The sequence below is a fragment of the Cornus florida genome, unplaced genomic scaffold (assembly GCF_030987335.1).
Source record: "Cornus florida cultivar Cherokee Brave unplaced genomic scaffold, ASM3098733v1 CherokeeBrave_3.0.0_Hap2_Chr06, whole genome shotgun sequence".
In the NCBI taxonomy this organism is placed as follows: domain Eukaryota; kingdom Viridiplantae; phylum Streptophyta; class Magnoliopsida; order Cornales; family Cornaceae; genus Cornus; species Cornus florida.
This window is the reverse complement of record NW_026775576.1, coordinates 89,673,469-89,696,020: the sequence shown is the minus strand read 5'-3', so window position 1 is coordinate 89,696,020 and position 22,552 is coordinate 89,673,469. Positions and strand designations below refer to the sequence as shown.

Sequence of the window (22,552 nt, the reverse complement as noted above, 5' to 3'; positions counted from 1 at the left end):
TAAAAAAATAATAATAATGACTGCAGACAATAAAAATTTCAAGAAGTATCCATAAATTATTCAACCGGCTCTTTCTACGACGGAAAAACCACTGGCGTACGAACTCTATGGAATCGTTTCAAATTCCAACTCAGCGTCATGGATCTGGACTTAAACTCATTGCCGGAGCCGTAAAACGACACCACTAAAGATGAACACGAGCGATACATTAGCCCGCCACCACCACTGTCTGTAGAGGACGACATCGATGTGGAGTAGAGACTCAAAGGCTATCAGCTGTGTGGAATGGTTAATTATTTGTCCTGAGATGAAGACGTCGTCATTGATCAATTCAACTCACAACTCACATGGTCCGATTCATTAAAGCGAAAAACATTGTTTGATTTTAGATTCAAAACACATAAGTAATATATATCGTTGCGTTACTTGTGTAAGAGAGAAAGAGGGAAGAGTCAATTTCTATTGTCTGTAGTCATCATTTTTTTTTTCTTTTAAAACTTAAACACATGTTAATGTTTTATTGGGCCACCACCTTCTTATGCGACTTAAGACCAGCATTGTTCCTATTTGGCCAATTAATAAAAAAAAAAAAAAAAAATCACACCCTTTATCCCTTCATTTTGTGGAATGTTTCAGAATTGAAACACGTAAAAATACCAGTATAGTATTTTAATTTTTTGCCATTATTTATGAAACGTTTACAAAACAAAATATTTTTTACCAAACATATTTTTTAACTGTTCACTGATGCTACAGTACTTGACAAAAACAAAATGTATACCAAATAATCTCTTTGTTAATCAATTTTTTGAAGTGTAGTCTGGATGGTAGCTAGTTGGACATTTTGGTTTATGAACACATGATACAAATACATTGTAATTTTTATAAAAAAATCTTTTACCATTTTTGTAAAGAGAGTTGTAACATAATGAAAATATTAAAAATTATGTTTATGAGTTTCAGGTTTACAGGTCCTATCATCATGAATCTAAGACTACAAAGCCCTCTGATCATAATTTGGTACATTGTTTCAGTATTTGCAAGAAGGATTTGGATCATGTTCATTAAATTTTCTCTTCAAATACTTTTAAATTATCATCCAATGATTACGAATATGTCACGTCATTCTTTGTAAAATTACTCAACACCTATGATTGCAAGGGCTTATATTGGTCATGGTGGAACTAAGGACCAATGCCAGAGAAGGGTTTCTTTTCTATTTATTTTTCTTCCCCAGGCTTAGACCATGTCTCAAACAATTTCAATACGTATGGCACAATGTTATGTACGTAACTAAATTCGAATTCGAATGAGGAGTGTTAGCGGTCATCGCTGGACACTTACTTTCACTGATTGATTTTCAACTAATCACAATGATTGTAAAAATAATTAAAAAAATTAAAAATAAAAATTACAATTTGTGAAAAATCAATCGCTCTACCTCCATCGTCTGAATAAAAATGTTATGTCATCACCAAATTTTGAAAAGAATTACAACATACCATGAGCACAAAATTAGACCTTAGCACCACATTTCATCCTCAAAAGCACATTTGTGAAGTTCAAACTCATTTACTCCGCCATATTTAACTTGTTTTGAAATCCAAGTCCAAACAATCTGTCACTCTCTTCCACTTCACATTTCTTGAAGTTTTAACCTATATTCTGAAAGAAAAAAAAGAAGAAAATTAAAAAATTGTGGATTTAAGTCTCCATCATTTCCAATAAATTCCACGCCCCAGATGATTCTAGCTTTATGCTTTGAGTTAGAGAAGACGACAAAAGTTTGGTGATACTGTAATATATATATATATATATATTATTTTTATTACAAATTGCAGTGTGGAGGAATAGACAGTCACCATATTGGAAGAATTTGAATAATTTGATCCAACTGGAATACAGAATCCTTCTTTCCTTTCTTTTACAGCTAATATTTTCCATCTTCTAACTTTTCAGTTTTTATTGTTAACAAAATTATTATTATTATTATTTCTTATCACTGGCTTACATCTTCTATGACGTATCACATAGATGTATACATAATTTAGTGGTCTAAAAATATGTGATGGCCTGAAAAAAAAAAAAAAAAAAAAAAAAAAAAAAAAAAAAAATGAAAGGAAAAGAAAATAAAAGGAATTGGAAGGAAAAGAATAAGAATAGAATGATTTGAATATGATATCATCATATTTTTTAATTATCAAACTCTAAATTTAATTGATTTATTAAGTATTAATGATTCAAAATCATCACGGCATGACTCCGATGAGTGGCTGTTAGCACTCCTCAGAAGCTAAATATTAGTTCCAAGTCCTATGATTTGATAGCATGGCCCCTGAGCTGGACCACATTAACTATAAAAACAACAAAAATAATAATAATATTTATAAGGCGCCGCAAAGAAACTAGTCAAGATAGTAAGAAAATTAGTTCCTTTTTATGATTTAGCTTTGATTTCAACATGTTATAATATCATATTTGATAAATATAATCCCATTAGCAAGTCCAATTCAAAATGATTCGAAACTACCATGAATTAGACTGCTAGTGGACATTAAATAAATCATTGTTGGGATCAAAGATAATGCAATCCTGAAATAAGATTGAGTTTAATTTGTCCGGCCATTGAAGAGACTAATATTTTATTTAAATAATTGATATTTTTTAACCAAGCTCATAATTGGACAAAAGAGTCATCCTCATAGCTATTGAATGCTTGTAGTCTCCATTCAATATCATGATAGTTTTTTTTTTTAATATATTTTTTTTAGGTCATGATAGGTTATTTAAGGATTGCCAAAATAATATGGATTCCTAAACTATTTTTTGTTGTAGTTGTTATGAGGATATGACAACAATTTTATGTAAGTAACGTTAAATGTGTGATACATATTTGTCTGGCTTTTCTTAATTAATGAAATCATACTATAATATTTAGGGTAAATTATATTAACTTCTCTTAAAATTTGAATAGTTACATATGACTAGACTGTTTAAGTGTCATAGTAAATTTATACAAAATTTTTGGACTATTTATTTTTAGCTCCAATCATTATTTTATAACTTTTGTGTAAAAATGTATCTACTAATAACAACCAATCATGTGTCCCCATATAATTTGTACAAACCTACTTAATATAGGGTTAATTCGTTAATGGAAGGAGAAGAGGGAAAAAAAATGAAATATGCTGATGTGGGTGTATAAAAAAGTTGTGTAAAAATACACAATAATTTTACACATTTGTGTGTCTTAACATACTGCTGGAGATAAAAAAAAATTTACACATCATATTTTGTGTAAAATATACACTGCCACATATGATGTGTAATTTATTTATTTATTTTTATCTTCAACAGATACACAAATATGTAAAATTGTTATATATTTTACACAACCTTTTTACACAGCATTAATATATTTTCTTTTTCCTCATTCCATTAAAAAATTAACCATATATTAAGTAAGTTTATAAAAATTATGTGAGTCCAGATATGACACGTGATTGGTTGTTATTGAGAAATGCATTTTTACACGAAAGACATAAAATAATCCTTTGGGTTAAAAATAAATAATTCAAATTTTTGTGTGAATCACATAAAAATATATATATGTATATCAATACAATGATTGAAAATGTTGTAACGTTTATTATTTTAACTTTCTTTAAATTTGGAACATAAACACACCCTGTCGTTTTCTTTCCCATAAATAACCAATGTCACTCAAAGTATAATATAATATATTATTATAATATAAAGGAGTTATTGACTTTTTTACACTCAAAATCACTTTTTTGTAACACTGGTTCGAATCATATTAATTAAGATTGTGGCCTTACAACTTTTCTTTTTCTTTCTATTTTCTCAGAACAACTACTATTAATTTTCTAGAGAAATAACAAAATAACAATTTCATTGTTTTCTAAATACAATCACATGAAAAACAAAGTAAAAAAATGATCCAGCTGTTTGGAATACTTTTTTTTTCGATTGTTCACGTTATTACATTTATCTAAAAAATCTATGATTTTGCGTTTTCTTTGGATTGATGCTGAACATATTAAAAATAAAATAAATTGGACTGCCATTGCCGTCCCCATCCCAAACATTGGAGCTTGTCTCAGGCATCTAAAGTTTACATTGGCACCAAATGAATACTATAACAATCAACAGTAAAAAAATTCTCCTAAATAATCTTTTTAACTAACTATTTTATTTTTAAGACTTGTGATATTTTTTTACGAAATATAATTTCATAATTTTTGCTTTCAAAAATATTATAACAAATATAATTTTAATTCGGAGTAATATTGAAAACACACCAAAATAACAACACTGCTTTTATTTTAAATCAAAACAAAAACAGGAAGAAAAACGATTTGTCAAACATAGTATATAAATGTATATACATAATAGAATAAACATAATATCAAACACTAAAAAAAGTGAGCATGATAAGGGACATGGGACCCCTTAGGCAGTGCATAATATATGACAATGTCCTTTTCACACTTTGTCATTATTATATCCGACTACATATTTTATTGTATAGTGTTTAGTGTGTGTACACACACGCTTGTGTATAAACAAAAGTATTTTTCATTTTGAATTGGAATTTTCATAGTGCACTGCTTTAAATAGAAGATCCAACGCTCTTACTACATATGAGTAAAAATTTATGTAACAAATTTATTTGACAATGTGACATAGTCTGGGATAGAGATGCCAACAAGGTAGAGTTGGCTAAATCCTACTCTATTCATTAGAAAATTTGTGATATTAATTATGTCCCTATTTTGGAGCGAATTTTTAATTGGTATATCATTTCTGTCCTTATTTCGATAGACAAAATACATATTCCGTCCCACATATTCAGTTTAATTACAGGGCTAATAAAATAGAAACTAATCCAATGTGTGCTCAAATTTGACTCATAAATAAGCTGATCTAACTTTTAAATTACTAAGTAACAAATAATAATATATTAATTGATACTTCTAACAAAATAACAAGGGTTTTAAAAATAATATATATATATATATATATATATATATATATATATATATATATATAAATTAGAAGGTACATATATAATCAGGGGCGGGGACAAGACGGGTTCATCACTAAATCCATCCATGCCTCAAACCAAATTCGAGTTTTCAATTATTTTATCATACTCGTCCCAAATTTATATAAGGAGCTACCAAATTTGCGGGGCAGGGCAGGGCGGAAATCGTGGGTTGAAAGAAATTACCATCCCTAGTCAAGAATTCGAAAAATAAATATGTCTCACTTTCGAATCGCACTCTTAACTTGAATAGTGAGTGTGTTGTGAGGCCGATACCGCTTTAAGAGATATAAAAAAAGAAAAAACATAGTTTCAATGTGATTGTATTTTCGATTTAACAAAATGAATATACTTTTATTTATATGATAAAACATAATTGATTTTTGTTTAGAATGTCTTTAAAAAAACAAAGGATTCTTTCCTTTAATTTTATATTATTACGTCACATTTTTAATATTACAGTGTACCCCAACATTATAGTATTATAAATTCCCACCCCTACTGAAAACACCAGGAACCAACACGGATTCTTTTTTCTTCTCTCTCTCTACTTTCTCTCTCTACGTTACGGCTGTTCTGTTGTGTTATGCTACTCTGGTGCTCTGTTTTTTTTTTTTTTTCTGGAGGCTTTGACGGCCGTCTTCTCCATTGAAGCTGCGGTGCTTCAAGCTATAGTTTTACTGTGAGAAAGGATTAGAGAGAGAAACGAAGAAATGTATGCCGAGACTGGCCTCCTCTTTCCTTACTTCCACAACTCCTCTCAAGAAGTACAACAACTTGAAGATTTTTGTTATTTTCAGAAATCGAATCTTCCAATGGTAAACCATTTCTCTCTCTCATTTCTCAATTTGTCTCCTAGATGGTTTTCTCTCTCTATTACTCCCTGTTTGGTATTGATTTGGTTGATCGGCATTTCTTTTGAGTCGATTGAATGCAGAGTTTGAGCTTCGATTACCATTCGCTATAGATTTAGGGTTTCAAAATTTTGCTTTCTGTTGAAGTATGGTGTTGATTTCTGCTGTGGTTTAATGGGATTCTGAATTGAATAGCGATCTTTTTCTTTGGAGGTCATTGATTATTTTTGGAGGCCTTTTGTTGGTTGCTAAGAAAACTCAGGGAAACAAAAAAGAACGCTAAAAATTTTTTAAACCTAAAATATGCTGCTTTGAAATTCCCTTAGAATAAAAATGTAACTTGCATTATTTTTGTTTTTTCTCATCATTTTTTCAGCTACCAAAGGGAGCATTATAGGAAAATATATATGCAAAAACATATATATTGTTGCATATATATGTTTTTTTTTTCTTCCCCCTTTTTATTGCAATTGTAGCACTTCCTCATCAACGAATGAGCACGAATAGAAACATTCAGTTTCTTTTTTGTGTGCTCGATCTAGAAATAAAAAGACTTTACAGAATGGAAAGTAATATCACAGTCATGAGTTCCGTGTTCTCCACTCACTTTTCTGTTTTCCCCAATTGAAAAGACGGAAGTAACGAAGAATTTGTTTTTCCATCTCATCTCTGGTTCTAAAATTTCCAATTTTGATGTCAGCTTGTTGTTAAAGGTTCACTTTTAACCGCACTTACAAGTATTAAAGAAGAAAAAGTTGGGGAAAAGCAAAAAATAATCTACTCCTTTATCGTTTTATTTTAAGGGTTATTTTTGTATCAATACTAATTCTAGAAAAAGGAGAACAACCTTGGACAAGAGTTGCTGCAACTCTCTGCTTTTGTTGAAAGTGGTGACTTTTCCGGACATTTCCGAGAAAAATGATCCACTTTGAGCCTTTGAGGGGTTGAAGTTTTACTTAGAATAGTATTAGGGACAACTAAACAGAGTTTGCTTCTTATTAAGGGAGCCCTTTAAGATATGAACTTTCAGTATGTGGAAGTTTTTGGGTAGCCCTTCCTTTTGCTTTGTGGATTTCCAGCTATATGACCGAATTGGGATTGCAAAATTTTCTGAACATTTTTTATTATTAACCCACCCAATTTTCTCTTGATGCATATAGAACATGGATGGTCAATGTTTTTGAATATTTTCCTGATTTTAATATTTTTATGGGCCGATTGTCCAGGAAACAGCCTCATTTTACCTTCACCAGCTAAGCCTTGGTCATGTGAAATCCCTTTTTGCAGTCCATGTTTAGTTGATTTTAGTATAAAACCATACTTGTGCCATGAATTAAAACTCTTCCTTTAAGGAAGTGTCAGTTCAATTTATCTTTTCTTTTCTATTTTTTTATTTTATTTATTTATTTATTTTTTTTGTGCCTATATGAAGGAATGTTCTAGTCTTTTAATTGCAAAGTATCCATGAACTTCTCAGTAATTCCGCTCAAATATTTCTGAATTTGACCAAATTTTATTGACTGGACTCGGGATTTTATCAATATCCTCCTTCTATAAGGCATGAGTTATTTCTTTTACATATTTATCTGGCTGTACTGTTTTCTATTTTATTGATTTTTGTAACTCTAGTTTCAACAAAGCTGAACAACTTCAGAAAAATCACCACTTTCAACAATCCCAAATTTTTATTAGGTTTACTTTCTTCCCCCTCTCCCACTCTGGCATGAGAGACGGCTTTGTTAACAGATTTTATGTAATAGATACACCTTTTCTTAAAGCTAGTATAAATCTGTGACAAACGATTAAGATTTGTGAAAATTACTTCCATAATTTATATATTTTGTGGTCTTGGCATCCCGAATGTGTTTTAGAGCTTTTACTGGTTTAGAATTATACATCCACTTACTACTTCTGCATCTCCTTTGTGGAGCCTTACTAGTTTAGGGTTACACTTGTTATACCACTTACTCTTGAAAAATTTAAATTTCCAATGCAGGGGAACATGCTTCAGACCTCCACTATATTGGAATATGACTTGGGGGAAGAAGGGGATCTATTCAAAGCACCAGAACCAATTATTGAAGAACCAATGATGGGCCTTGATCCCATGACTGCTGCCATTTCAATGATCTCTTGTGGGGAGGATGCCATATCCTCCCAAGCACTCAAGGTTGGAGACATTGAATCAATTCAAAGTGAGCAACTTTTAAGTGAGGTTTTCTATGAATGCAAGAAGGATATCTTGGCAAAAGATGCTATAGAAACACCATTCTCTGATGTCCTGGATATCAAGATTCCAGTTGTGAGCATTGATGAAAACATGGTTGCGGAGAACAAATTTACTTCAAATGGACCATTCCAGAAGAGTGTTAGCTCCGGGTGTTTAAGTTCAATGGATTGGGTACAAGGGGCTCCAATTAGGCCTAATTTTCTGGATTTTCCTGGGATGAATCTTGATGTTGTTTATGGGATGCGAAGGGCATACAGCGAAGGAGACATAAAGGTCTACTCTCTTACAAATTTTCTCATCTCCATTCATTACTTTTTATCTTTATTTCCCTGTTTTTTCTGACTGAAACCAGTTATATGGTTTTCTTAGAAATATGAGCATGAAACAACACTTGTCATAGGTGCAGAGTTTAGGGGATTGGGAAGATATCACATACTTCTGGCCAGAAAAAGGAAAAATGTGATGAAGAAAAACATAAAAAAAGAAGTGCATAAACAAAACTTAGAGAGGAATGACAGGTTTATTCGGAATTCAAAGTAACTGGCAGTACTTAAAAGCGTAATTACTGGGAGCAAGTATCGAACAACACTGGTTTAAGTAAGCATGAATCTAGCTTTGAAATGATTGAGGTTTCCTTTCACATTTTCTTTATCTTGCATCACAGTCATCGCACAGGCTGGCAGATGTGTAGCTATTCCAGTCTTTGGAGTTAGTTACAGCATATGTAAGATGAACAGAAACATGAAGGATCTAAGAAGTCCTGTCTTCTTCAATTGATGGAAAAAGCCCAAGTGAAAATAAGTCAGTCGTTTTGTTTATGAGAAAGTGAAAACTGAGCTTGGATAAGAAATATGTTGTAATACTCTAGAACATCATTATTAACAGAGCAAAGAGTAGGTTGCATCAGATGGGATCAGGTGGCAAATGGCCAATGTCTATAAATCGGGAACCTGGGCACATCATACAAGGGTAATAAGGCAAAATATGACAGTAACGTTGACACTATATATCTTGACATAGCAGGACACACAACCCAAAAAATAAATTTTGATTTATACAAATATATGTGTGCATGTATCTAAGTAATGCATAACTTTAGTGAAAATGATATGCTATGTAGGTATCATAAATTGTGTAACTTTTAATAATCAGTAATACATTTCATAGACAGACAAGAGAAGGAAACAGTTTGTCAAATTCCATATACAGATACATTTTTTAGATAAGAAGTATGGGTTATGGAAAATAAGTGTTAAGCACATAGTTTTAGGGATATTGGATCCCATTGAGAAAACCACACCAATTGCCTTTCTCACCACACCAACTGATGAAATAGCTCTAGAACAGCTTTAAAATTTCATTTTATAATGCTCCTATCATTAACCATAGGTTCGTCCTGAATACACACACACACACACACACACACACACAAGCATTTATATAATCAGCTCATCCTTTATATTTAGTTGAACTGTTTACATGCTATGTCCCCAAATTGATCTTTCACTAAAAAAAGGTAATAGCCATTTCCTCTATAAAAATGGGCTTTGCTTCAGTTATTATTCAGTTATCTTTTGCTCTGCATTTCTTCTGTAAACCACCAGTCCCAAAAAAATTATTTGTGTTGGAGTCCTGAGCATTTATTGGTTTGTGACAAAGTCTACGAACTGAAAAATGTTTAGATGATTCTGGCCATTTCAACAGGATAGGACTGGGTCATTGATACTGTTTTTATGACAGGCTCTTGGTAATGATAATGTGAGCCTCCTCCATTCTCCCCGGCCGCCACAAATTATCAGCAATTGTAACACTGAAGACCGCATGCAAAAGCTTTCAAGATACTGGAACAAGAAGACAAAGAGGAATTTTGGCAGAAAAATCAAGGTAATCAACTTACTCCAGTTCATAGGTTTTCTAAAGTTGACCTAGGGCTTAGCCAAAGTGGTATTTCCAAATGGATGATTGAGGGTTCAAGTCCTTAATGGGACAAATGGGTGTGTGCATCTGTGGACTTAACCTAAAAAGAAAAGAAAAAAAAAATGGAACATTTTGTCCTGGCTGTTTAGCCCTTTATTCTTTCCTGATTGCTGCACTCCACATCAGTATAGCACTTTATTCCTAAATTCCACTGCATTCCGGGATTGATGGACACACCCTTTTGTCAAGGTGGACATTTTTTTTTTCTTTTCCTCTTCTAGGGAGGGGGTGGGGAAGGTGCTAAGGTAAAATTTAGTAACTTGGCCAACTTCTAACCAATACACTCATGGTGTGTTTTGCTTCAGTATGCTTGCAGGAAGGCTCTGGCTGATAGTCAGCCGAGGATTCGTGGAAGGTTTGCAAAGACTGAAGAGACTGATCTTTCAAGGAAGCAGTAACTATTAACTCCACCAGTACGAAGAAAAGTAGGAATAAGCACCCCACGAGAGTGACAAATGAGATCAGTGGTGGTAAAAGCCAGGCTTAATCTGTATGGAAACTTAAACAGGCTTTTTCCGAGATAGTTTATCTCTTGTTTCCACCTAATAATCTCTGTAGATTAAGATGGCCAACTAGAGTTGTAAATAGTGCTTTTGGAATAAAGTAAGTTAAGAGTTGTACTTGTTCATATACGTGCTATGAAATTCTGATATTGCAGTCTCCGTTGGTTCTTCCACAACAAATGGCTCAACCTATTTTGGCTTGTGCTCATTGGAGCTTATCTGATAAGAAAATATTTTGGAATGGAGTTGTTTCAGACAAATGCTTCATATTCCATTTGTAAACACCAATCTTGATTTTACTGGCTATTGAGGGTAAACTGGAAGCCAATGTAAAAGTCCAAATACTAGAGTCACAGTTACTTCAGTCACGACTAATGCTAGCATTCCCCTCTGGCCTCTGGTGTTGCCTCCCTTTAGTCGCCTCTCCCTCTAAAAGAGGCAATGAATCATTGCGAAACAAAAAGATGGTAATCTTTGTGAGCGAGCTTAGGAGCAACAATGGGGCAAGATTCATTTGTAACATTAGCAATTTAATGCTAGAACATCAAATCTATTTGTGACTACACAACTGGTAATCAAAATGTAAGATTTTATCAAAATTGCCTTTGAACTTCAGCTGTGTGCGCGAGAAGGAGACAACCCGCGAGAGACTTTTATAAATACAAACCAATTTATCATAGTAGAGGAGCTGAGCTTGCCTGTAATTTATAAGCAATTTTGAGCAGAACTTGAACTTGAACTCCACTTTCTATGTTCATCGCAAGCTTGAACTTGTGGTGAGTTCATAAACGGAGCTCCTAGAGTTTATAGAAAAAGGGAGCTGACTCCGAACAATATGAGACTTTGATTTGGTGCAATCGAAGCCGAGTTATAGTCCCTGGTAAAAAAGGGAGCTAAGTGTCACGAAGTGATTCCTAAGACGCTTGGAGGATGGAAGACACGCATGCTGGTTGGCAAAGAGCAGAGTTTGACTGGGAATGGTTCCAGGGAAGGGGCGTGCAGGAGCACAGGATGGTACCTCTTCAGGGTTCAGGCAGGTCGACTCGGTTCAGTTCGAGGTGCTTGTCGCTGGTCGTGGACTTGACTATGAAGAAGGGAGTTGGCCATCCCTGCACAAACTGGTCGGGAGCTGGAGCCGTTCCCCTGACGAGGCCATGGCAGGCCGAAACCAGTCAGCATGTATCCTTGGGAGGGCAGGTCGTGGTGGCTGACCAGGGCGCTTGCGCGAGCTGAAGCAACGCCTTGGTGCCGCACGGGCCGTGCCGCTGCGCCAAATCTCTAGGCCCGTGACAAATGGTATCAGAGCAGGACTTGGGGTAAAGCACGGTGGGGTGCCCCCTTGTCGGTCCGGGAGGGGTCAGAGAATGAAGACGGTGCATTGAAGTTGCGTCGATGTGGGGGAATCAATGCAGTTGGGGGGGAGAGCCTCCCTCTCCCTAGGAAGAGGCGTCCGTTGAAGTTGCACATTGAAGGGCCGGAGGGCCGCGCGCACCAAAGTTCGTGCTTAGTCCTTGGGTGATGCAAACCATGGTGAAGGGCGAGCATCAAGTCGGCAGAAGGCCATTGCTTGCTCGGGATGTCGCGGAGGCGGCATGACGGAGAAGAGTCACGTCCTTGAGGAGTGGACGTCCCCTTGGTCCGAGGCCTATCATTGGGCGAGTGCAGTGCAGGGAGCTGCACAAGGAAGCGATGGTGGGAAGGCGAGCATACCGCATGGAGGCAGACTTTGGAAGGGAGTGGACGCAGTAGTGAAGCGCCGCACTGCGACGAGGACGTCGCAGGATTTGGGTGGGGGAGAATGTCACGAAGTGATTCCTAAGACGCTTGGAGGATGGAAGACACGCATGCTGGTTGGCAAAGAGCAGAGTTTGACTGGGAATGGTTCCAGGGAAGGGGCGTGCAGGAGCACAGGATGGTACCTCTTCAGAGTTCAGGCAGGTCGACTCGGTTCAGTTCGAGGTGCTTGTCGCTGGTCGTGGACTTGACTATGAAGAAGGGAGTTGGCCATCCCTGCACAAACTGGTCGAGAGCTGGAGCCGTTCCCCTGACGAGGCCATGGCAGGCCGAAACCAGTCAGCATGTATCCTTGGGAGGGCAGGTCGTGGTGGTTGACCAGGGCGCTTGCGCGAGCTGAAGCAACGCCTTGGTGCCGCACGGGCCGTGCCGCTGCACCAAATCTCTAGGCCCGTGACATAAGTCCCGTATTCATATTCGTGCTTATGAAAAATAATGTCGCTGAAAAACCTCCAAAAGAAGAGCTGGTCCTGGGTTACTTCTTGTTGGGCTCTTATCACTCTCTCCTCTTCTGCAATGGCTTCATTTCATCAATTGTACTGTAGCTGGGCCCGGGTTGGTTGGGCCTGTCGTTTTATAATCATCCAAAACACCCGTTAGAGAGAGAGAGAGTTGAGAGAGAGAAGGGGGAGATATTTGGCGGGGTCTTGGGCGAACGTAGACATGTGTGGGAGAGTGTTTCGACTCATGTCGAAACGTTTTAAGCGCTCTCGTGCACGCAACTCTCACACGCTTCTGTCTTCCTCCTCTATATACACATACATACACATCACACACTCTCTCTCTCTCTCCCCTTAGCTTCCATCTTTGAATTCTCAGCATTCAACAGTCAACGACCTCTCTAGTTCTGGTAAGTAACCTCCTTCATCCTCAATTCTCTGCACAGAAAATTCATCCTTTCTGTTTTGTTGCCGAGAAAATGAAGGAAAACAAAAGAAAATCAAACTAATTTACATTTTACTCGTGTTAAAAACTCCAATAGCGTCCACTATTTTGGATCCAGCTTAATTATAGGACTTAGTTACCCCCAATTTCTGATTTCTTTCCAAGCCAAAACAACATGAAACAAGAAAATGGAGAATTCAATTTTCACTTGATACAAGTCTTTTGAATTGAATTGAAATTCTTATTTTTTAGAAGACCGGCCAGCTGAGAGCACAAAAATTTGTAATTTCTTTCGTTTTCCTTTCCGTTTTCCTATAATTTTCTCAGTAACCAAAAGGAGGGTTGAGTTGGTAGCAGCGGTAACTGTGTGTGATTGATGTTATTGTTTAACGTTAGGTTTCGAATCAATGGCGTTATGTGGAGTGGGCTTGAGTCCCAGTCTGGAAAGTGCTGAAGTACCATTTTACCGTTTCAATTCGTCGACGAGACTAATTAGATCAGCTTGTCTTCCTCTGATTGGAAAAACTGGTATATCCATTCAAAGAAGAAGCTCGATAATAAAGTGTTTTTCATCAAGAAAAACTGTATCTCCATTGGAATCTGATGAAAGTGCTGTCACTGGCTCGGATTTTATGGAGGAAGAGTTGGGACATGTTATAAAGTTCAAGATGTCTGACTTCAAGATTGGCGATCGTGTTAGCATTGGCCTCGGTGGGCGGGTATGGAGAATTTGAATAAATTTGTGAGATGTGTTGTAATGTTTTTAGAGGCAATTTTTATTACATTGAGATCTAATTAATTTGTTTGATGTTTGTAACAGGCAGATGAGGTGGTTTTTGAAGCCGTAGTGAAGGATGCTAATAGGTTAGTTTAAGCTTTTGTGTAGTTCAGTTATATTTTGTTAGAAGGAGGTGGAATTTGAGTGTTTGGAATCGTGAATGCAGCCCTTTGCACAATTCAAGAGTCGTGCTTCGAGGACTTACTAGCGCTCAAGCTCAGCGTAGGGGGAAACGGGCCATAGAGGTTTGTGGATTGTGTATCAAAATTATACTTCTTTTAGTTATTGAATATTGATTCTTCTGTCATATTTTGATCCTTTATTATTAATTTTAGTTGATAAGTAAAAGAACCTGTTTGACCTTGTATAATGGTTTGTTTCATAGGTATTGAAGAAACTAGCTCATCGTAGACTTATGTACCATTCTTACTCGATGCAAGTTCATGGCTATGTTTGTCAATCTACTATTGGTGATTATGGTTCATTTACCCTAATTCACGGGGTACGTCCTTTTCCAAGTAAGACAAATTTTTATAATTTTGCTCATATGGTCATGTCTATGTTTCAAACATATGGATTGAAGTTGTAGGTTTGTTAGTCATGACAAGTCTTGGCCTAGAGAAGTGTTGGTGGTTATTTTTGTGCGAAGGTTGACAGATGACCAATTGTATATTACAATCAGTAGATTGTTTAACACCAAAGCCCCCCTTTGGCCAGATCATCCGAGTAACATGATGAGCTTCCCTTGCCATGGCCGTTGTGTCACACTAGTTAAGTTTAGGCATTGCATCTAAGAGGGAAGGGTGTGGTTGAGGGTTTGGTTCTTACTGTTGATCAAAGAAGGGGATAAAATGATGAATCTTCCCCTCTGCATGCTGTAAGAGAGGCACTTGTACCATTCTTTTCGTTTTGCATTTGGATACATATCCAGTTACTTGAGAAGCTTCTGAATGGTTCAACATGAGGTTCTAAAAATTCTGAGATTGTTAACTTCTCTCTTTTTTTTTTTTTTTTTCTTTTGGTGTAGTATCATCATGGTAGTTTCTCTCTACGACATTGGCTTCAACAATCGGATTGGCTTCCCACACTGGAAGCTACTCTTGCTTTGGATGAGGAATCTGTAAGGAGGGTGGGAGATGATACAGTTGGAGGCCCTGCTGTTTCTCGACAGTTGCGACTTATCCGAATTCTCATGAGGGATCTCTTGATTGGAGTATGCTCCACATATATACGCATATTGTATTCTCCTTTTATTGTTGCAGTACTGGATACGTATCATTTTTTGTTTAGCATTGAATTGACTTACGGTGTTTCTGCTGTTTATTTTCCCTAGGTAAATTACTTACACAGCCATGGACTTGCTCATACAGAGTTGAGGCTGGAAAATGTGCATATTAGCCCTGTGGACAGACATATTAAAGTGAGTACCAATCTTTATCTTTACTCTATTAGAAGTTTAAAATTTGATGCTATGCCTTTAGGGTTGTTGATCTTACTTTTTACTAATTGCAAATATAATATCTATAATAATATCCAGCAATACAATGTTTTGATGACCTATTTCAAAGTTCTCTTGTTGCTGATCTTCTCAGGCAGATCTTGAATCTAATTCAGTCATATTTTTATGCAGAACTTGAAGTTAAAAGTTTTGTTACTACTAAATTCCTGTAGAAAAGTTGCTAGTCCGTGAAATATAGAAAAAGATTGTATTATATTGACTGTAGAATTGATAATATGAAATTGAAAAGTTTAGGTAGTTTTCAGACTGCACTGGCTCATAATCTTTGGTGACTTCACCTATGTAAAAGAAGAATATCTACGAAGCGAAGCATTTGTAAACTGAAAGTTAGCATTGATAGGCTGGAAATCTCTGTTACAAGAAAACGTGGATTTGTTTAGGAATGATTCGAATGAAAGACAATGGTTAGGGATATCTGTTAATGATGACAGTTCCTAATCAATGCATCCACGGTTCCCACAAGTATGATCCACGGTCTGAAATAATATTCATCCCACAAGTATGATTCACTGTCTGAAATAAATTAAATAATATTCAGTGTTTATAAGTTAAATAATCTTGAAGTTGTAAGATGCCTCTACCAGAGAAAAAAATATGTTGTAAGATGTTTTTTTAGTCTTTACAAATTTGATCATATAGTGTAATGGGAATTAAGTAAAAGGAGTGGAATGGGTGTTCACTGCCTTCCAGAGTGGTTAATGACGGTCATTGGTAAGTGTTACTGAGAGTTGCTGATTGATTTAATTAATTTGAGAGATGTTGTAATCTAAATCACCCTTTAGTAAATCTTGGTGCTTCTTGTTGCAGGTCTACTAGTTTTGTTCTCTTTATGTCCTACTCTTATCAGTATATATCCTGACTATTTACTTTACCAGGTAGGGATATTGGGAAATGCTGCTGACTTTTATGAGAGTGATCCAGATAATAGTACATTGGATGACAACTTGGGTAGACGACAAATGATGATTGCATTTGACATGAGGTATGGTGCTGGAACAAAATGAGGCCTACACGTGTTTACATGTGAAATTTGTCACAAGTTATTTATTAAGTTCTTTCTGCTTATATGTGTAACACAGATGTGTTGGATTCATGATGGTAAAAATGGTATTGCGGGAACTCATGGATCCATTAATCTTTTCAAAGTTCAAGTCATTCCTTAGTAAGGTATAAGATTCTCAACCTCTCATTGTAGACAAGATTTCTTATAAAAAGAGAACACACTTTATCCTTTTTCCCCCATTTGGATGGAAGTGAGCAGGCTGTTGGATATTTCTACATATGTTTTCCTAACTCAAGATGTTTGACATTTAAATTTTATGATTTATCTCTTTTACATACAAACAAAAAAAGTGAATAAAATTAATCAGACTTAAGCAAGTTGAACTACTTTGCATGCTTGCATTACTGACTGACCAAACTTCACAACATGAAAAATAATGGGGATCTATATTATTTAGAATAGCTGTTCTGGACCAGGTCCGAAACGGATTAAGAAAAGCGTTCTACTGAACCTGAGGTATTTGATTGATTGATTGTCAATGTTTTAGGCATAGTTGCAGTTGCATATTGACTTGGACCCTTTTCCTTTGGATGGGATCTATATTACTTAGAATAGCTGTTCTAGACCAGGTTTTAGGCACAGTTGCAGTTGCATATTGACTTGGACCCTTTTCCTTTGGATGGGGATCTATATTATTTAGAATAGCTGTTCTGGACCAGGTCCAAAACGGATTAAGAAAAGCGTTCTACTGAACCTGAGGTATTTGATTGATTGATTGTCAATGTTTTAGGCACAGTTGCAGTTGCATATTGACTTGGACCCTTTTCCTTTGGATAGGATCTATATTACTTAGAATAGCTGTTCTGGACCAGGTTTTAGGCACAGTTGTTGCAGTTGCATATTGACTTGGACCCTTTTCCTTTGGATGTTCTCTAGGAAGTCACTTTTGATACAGCATGCATATATAGAATATCTGGACCATCATAATGAAGTCTTCAATAGGTGATATCAACTTGGCCATAAACTAGGGAAAAAAAAAAAAACTTGGCCATAATACAGTGTAAGATGCACTATTGTCTTGATACCCCTATTAAATTGCTTTGCATTTACAAACATAGAAATACAACTTTACAACACGTCCAACTGAATCTATATATTTCTTTCCTGCTTGTACGATCTTCCACTGCCTCGCCATCACTGCTCCATTCTGAAAAATAAAAAATTGGTTGATTTAGCATTAATGTACCCGCACATTGCAGTTTATAAGTGTATTTGTTCAACTTTCATTAGACAAAGAAAGTGCAGCAAAGTCTAAATTAGGCTTGATTGAAGATCTGGTTAATGAGTTCACTTCATCATGTGTTTAATTCCCCTCTTACTTGCTAATGCAGGGAAACGACCCATCCTGCTTGCGTGAGTTTCTGTTGCAAACTTTGAGTAGGAATTCCTCATCAGGAAATGCTGGACTTCAAGTTAGTATCTGTTGGTTGAATACCATTTGCTTCCCTTCCTCTACTTTTCTTTCCATTTGTTTGAAGATCTAGTGACCTATTTGCACATTATCCGTCTTGCAGATACTTGATAGGAACTGGGGTGCAGGCTGGAACCTGCTATCCTTGCTGCTGGCAACCAAGTCTTCTGAGCGAATCAGGTATATCTGTTAAAATCTTGGTTAAAAAGTTTCTCTGTTTAAATTTTTTTATTATTATTTTCACAACCACGAAATACGCTAGCATAATTTTTGGAAAGTGATGGCTGCAGTGCAATATATGAAGACTGTGCACACAAATATTTTTTTAAAAGTTAAAAAACTTTGATCTCATGTGATGCATTTATTTAGCTATGATATCAATGTATGTCGTTTTATTTGAAAATTTCCTTCATGATTCTCGTCTAGATTGATTGGAGAGAACTGTAACTCCACAAATTACAAAGCGCATTCAATTACAAATTAGGAAAATCTTTTGATTACCTTGTTAGGATGCTCAACACGAGAGGTTTTTAAGAAACAGGCATGTTCTTGTTAATAGAGCTTGGAATTCTAATATATATTGAGGTTTTAAAGTTTCAGGTATAAAATATACGAAGTATAAATTTAAAATAAATCTGCAGCTTTAATTTTTAAAAAGAAAATAACAAAATTCTTGATAAGCAAATTGCATTATATATACATATATGTTTTTTTTTCAAATTAGGATATACCTTTTGTTGCCCCTCTTTTCCACGCTGATGGGAGCAGGACAACAGGGAGAGTTCATTAATACAAAAATGGTAGGAGGATTCTCTAACAGCCATTTTGGTATCAGGAGGCAATAGTATAAATATATGATTTGCACATTACATGGATTTATTCCCCCCCCACCTATTTCAGAAGCATTCATTTTCCATCGTCAAATTGGACTTCTAGGGCTTTCTTTATTAGACATTCCAACATTTATCACCAAGTTGATATTTTGAAAAGAAAAAAAATAAATCCTATCTGGTGGTGAAATAGAGGATTCTCTTGACGATAATAATTAGAGATTGTACATACTGAAAATAAGACAAATAGTGATTAGAGATTGCATTTTGCACTATCCATAACAATAACTCCGGTGTGCTTCACAGTTGTTTGGATGCTCTGAGACACCCATTTTTGTGTGGGCCGAGATGGCGGATAGACCCATCCATGGACATCATCAGATGGGGTCTTGGTTCAACAGCAGTTCGAATTGCAGAGGAATACATATATGGCAGGCAACAGGTATGCAGGTTATTTTCCCTCTGAATCAAGCTAATTATCTGCTTTTTTCAACAATGTAAAGTATTTGTTCACTTCCAGCTGTTAGCTTGAGTGGCCTTTCCCATCAACCCCAAAAGGGGAAGTACCTACTTTGGTTGAGACACGCATGTTCTTTTTCCTATAAAAGAAAATTGAGGTATTCATTAGTTAGAAGGATATTGCTGTTCTGATTTGTCATCATCTACTCTGATATTCCGGAAACCTCAGAATTAGCATGCATAAAGAGAACCTGTGGTTTTCTTCTGTAATGATGATGGACAAAGGGAACCTGTGGTTTTCTTCTGAAATGAGTATAGTATTTAAACTCCTTGAATTTGATTGAGACTCTGAATTGGCAGGAATTTTGTCTCACCAGTTGGCTCTCCCATGAAGGTGGTTTCTTTTTTCTGATACTAACATAAATAGAATAATGATGATTTTGGTGGGAGAAGTAAAACCTTAATGCAGATTTTTTTGTGTGTGGATGATTTACTCTATATTACTTGGTGCAAGAATTTGAGATATTGTTTGGCTAGCATAGTTCAGAGAGACAAATTGTCAAATTTGATTTTCTTGTAGACAGTAGTTTTTTCTCCATGCCATGTACTCTGTTGTGGCAATGAGACTAGCAGATATTAGTAACATATTACAGACTAGAGCATTAGTTTCTACCTGAGCTTAAAAAGGTTCTGTGATTGTATGTGAAAGCTGATATTACCTGGATGGAATGCATTCATATTGGTGTATATCCAATGTTGCAGATATTTTTTGTCTTGCTACTAAACCTTATATTTGCATCCTTGTATTTGATTGGTGCTGCTTTGATTGTTAAATATCTTCTAGTAAAGGGTTATTTCCTGTTTCAGCGTGCTAGGCTTGCCCACTTCATTGAATTGATGGAGATGCTGAATTGTCATTCAAAACCGAAGGTAGCAAATGTTGAAATGTTCAGTTTTTTTTTTTTCTTTTAAACATCTAATGTTTCTATCCCAACCTGGATATGGAGAATTTTTTTTCTTTCATAGTTGATACTCACACACACATCCCTCCATGGAGGCTTGAACCGTTGACCTCCCTTTGGGAAGTAAGGGCCTGATACCGCTAGGCCATCGGTCCGTTGGTGAGAATTTATATATGTATATATATATATTTTTTGTTTTGTTACTTTTAATTTAAACATTTTACTCAAATATCAGATTTTTGGCTCCTTTAGAACACATCATTACTTTCACAATGTTTCACACGTTTAAATGTGGATACCATCCGAAAAAAAATGGGGATAGCTGTTTGATAACTAGAACTCAGTTACATTAAAAATGTGGATACCTGTTTAATAACTATAACTCAGTTACATGAGCTCTTTAATTCCAACTACTACTAAAAATCTTAACTATTTATGTTTTGTGTTGTATTTTCCTTATAATATTTTTCAGTCGTTTTTTGTTGTTTTGGAACTGCCCTTGCTGCTGGGATTCGGCTAAAGCCTGTGCCCTACCTCACTTGGTTGATTTTGGTGTCCAAACAACTATAGCCACTCTGAACAAAAAGAACACCAGTTATTATTATTATTTTTTTTTTTGCTTTTCTAATTTTCTTTTGTTTTATGTGTGGGTAGGGTGCTGGGGACAATTGTTCCCCTGATTTTAAAACTTGCAGATTAGTTTCATCCTATTTCAATTCAAACTTGCAGAATTGGCTAGAGTTGCTGCCTGGAAAATGGCGGCTGTTATACTGCACTGGGAGGCACATTGGATTGACCCTTCGCCAGCCTCCTGCCCGAGTCCTCATTGGTGATGTGCACCTTAGTGTATATAGAACATCAAAGTTGAACACGGCTCTTTCATTCATTTCTGACATTAGTTTCACGGTCTTAATTGGCCAAGATTGGCCCCATGACAAGGCTGGAGTAACTGGAAATTTGCAAGTGAAGTCAATTTTCAGATTAACAGCTGGGAGACGACTATATCTCAAGGAACAAAACGCCACAAGAAAGTTCCCTTCAGCGACAACAAATGCCCAGGATTCCGTAGTTCAGAAACTCTCGGGTAAGAAATGGAGGAAAGCAATTCCTTTCAAGGATTTACCATCAAGTCTTCCAGTAGCCAAGCTCGCTTCTCGTGAGATTGAGGTTACGATGGATCTCAGTGATCCGTTGAGTAAAAATGTTGATTCTGCGCAAGATGTAATTCGAGAAATCCGGACACAAGTCCCACCTGAAATGTTTGATCTCTCCAAACTAGTGTGTGGAACATATGTTGACTCAAGGCTGCTGGTCCTCCGCGGGGTGAATGGGTCAGCGCTCTTATTTACAAGGTCTTGTGCAAGTGAGAGCTGTAGATAACAGAAAAGTTCGTTTTATTATTTAATTGTATATTCTGTTGTAAATTTTGTGATTGCTGATATTTGGATTCAAAAGGATTGAAATAATTGAAAGGTACCTTGTTAGAAGTTAAACTAGATCGGCCATTAAATATGTCATCTAATGATCCATTAGATATTTCACTTGTTGAATGTTTGACTTGGGAGCTTCCATAATGAAAAAAAAAAAAAAAAAAAATGAAAAGAAAAAGAAGAGGGAAGAAATCAAATCATTTGACTGCATGACTATCCAATATTTCATCCCAACACCCTTGCTAACCTTAGCACCTCTTGTAATTCCATAACATTTTGATCCCAACTATGAAGATTTATTACAGAATTTATAAGACTTCTAAAGTATTTCCCGTAATTGATTCATATAAACTTTATGATGTCTAAATTACTTGCCTTTTCGAAAGTATTTGATTATAATTTTTTTAAGAATTATGTTGTCTCAATTTTGAATCCATCCTTATTTTTAATTACAAAGTTAAAGACATACCATAAAGAAAAAAAATTGACTCGTTCATGATAAATGATCAATTCATAACACGATAACAACATAGTATCACAAAGTAAAGTGAAGCATTTTATTCAATTTATTTTCATATTTGTTTAAGCTTAGGGCAAAATCATTATTTTTTTTTTAGCACGGAGTATTTTGTTTTTCTACAAACCGTTTTAACATGTCTCACACTAAAATTGTACAAAAGTTATTCCTTTTGCAAATCCCATTTTATTCCAAATGTAAAATAAAATTCTATATTAATTACAATCCATTTCCTTTTCCAATTCTAATTTCAAATCCCCAAAGTGTCGTTT

General features: G+C 35.6%; 2 protein-coding genes across 3 annotated transcripts; both read left to right on the top strand.

Annotated features, from left to right (window-relative positions):
* Positions 1-5,574: 5,574 nt before the first annotated feature.
* LOC132312752 (zinc finger protein CONSTANS-LIKE 1-like) lies at positions 5,575-10,789 on the top strand. The gene is made up of 4 exons (XM_059811243.1): positions 5,575-5,886; positions 7,919-8,425; positions 9,893-10,036; positions 10,435-10,789. Exons 1-4 carry the CDS (start codon positions 5,782-5,784, stop codon positions 10,525-10,527), a joined length of 849 nt encoding a protein of 282 aa, XP_059667226.1. The 5' UTR covers positions 5,575-5,781; the 3' UTR covers positions 10,528-10,789.
* A 2,380-nt stretch (positions 10,790-13,169) lies between these two features.
* On the top strand, positions 13,170-21,826 carry LOC132312750 (probable plastid-lipid-associated protein 14, chloroplastic). 2 transcript variants are annotated; one of them, XM_059811239.1, is made up of 15 exons: positions 13,170-13,276; positions 13,708-14,030; positions 14,132-14,175; positions 14,256-14,334; positions 14,475-14,591; positions 15,117-15,302; positions 15,423-15,509; positions 16,484-16,590; positions 16,688-16,775; positions 18,003-18,083; positions 18,186-18,262; positions 19,219-19,362; positions 19,732-19,765; positions 20,239-20,301; positions 21,063-21,826. In XM_059811239.1, the coding sequence occupies exons 2-15, from the start codon at positions 13,719-13,721 to the stop codon at positions 21,711-21,713; spliced, it is 2,070 nt and encodes a 689-aa protein (XP_059667222.1). In that variant the 5' UTR covers positions 13,170-13,276; positions 13,708-13,718; the 3' UTR covers positions 21,714-21,826. The 2 variants fall into 2 exon arrangements, with proteins under 2 accessions (XP_059667222.1, XP_059667223.1); XM_059811240.1 differs by lacking the exon at positions 19,732-19,765 and having other exon boundaries at positions 13,171-13,276; positions 19,219-19,354.
* The last annotated feature ends 726 nt before the right edge of the window (positions 21,827-22,552 follow it).

Excerpts from the sequence above, each read along its gene's own strand:
- LOC132312750 (XM_059811239.1), top strand. The coding sequence starts at position 13,719 with ATGGCGTTATGTGGAGTGGGCTTGAGTCCCAGTCTGGAAAGTGCTGAA. Across the intron at positions 16,776-18,002 it reads TCAAGTCATTCCTTAGTAAG|GGAAACGACCCATCCTGCTT; the intron begins GTATAAGATTCT and ends TTGCTAATGCAG. Across the intron at positions 19,766-20,238 it reads CAGTTGGCTCTCCCATGAAG|CGTGCTAGGCTTGCCCACTT; the intron begins GTGGTTTCTTTT and ends TTCCTGTTTCAG.
- LOC132312752 (XM_059811243.1), top strand. The coding sequence starts at position 5,782 with ATGTATGCCGAGACTGGCCTCCTCTTTCCTTACTTCCACAACTCCTCT. Across the intron at positions 5,887-7,918 it reads AGAAATCGAATCTTCCAATG|GGGAACATGCTTCAGACCTC; the intron begins GTAAACCATTTC and ends TTTCCAATGCAG. Across the intron at positions 8,426-9,892 it reads ACAGCGAAGGAGACATAAAG|GCTCTTGGTAATGATAATGT; the intron begins GTCTACTCTCTT and ends TTTTTATGACAG.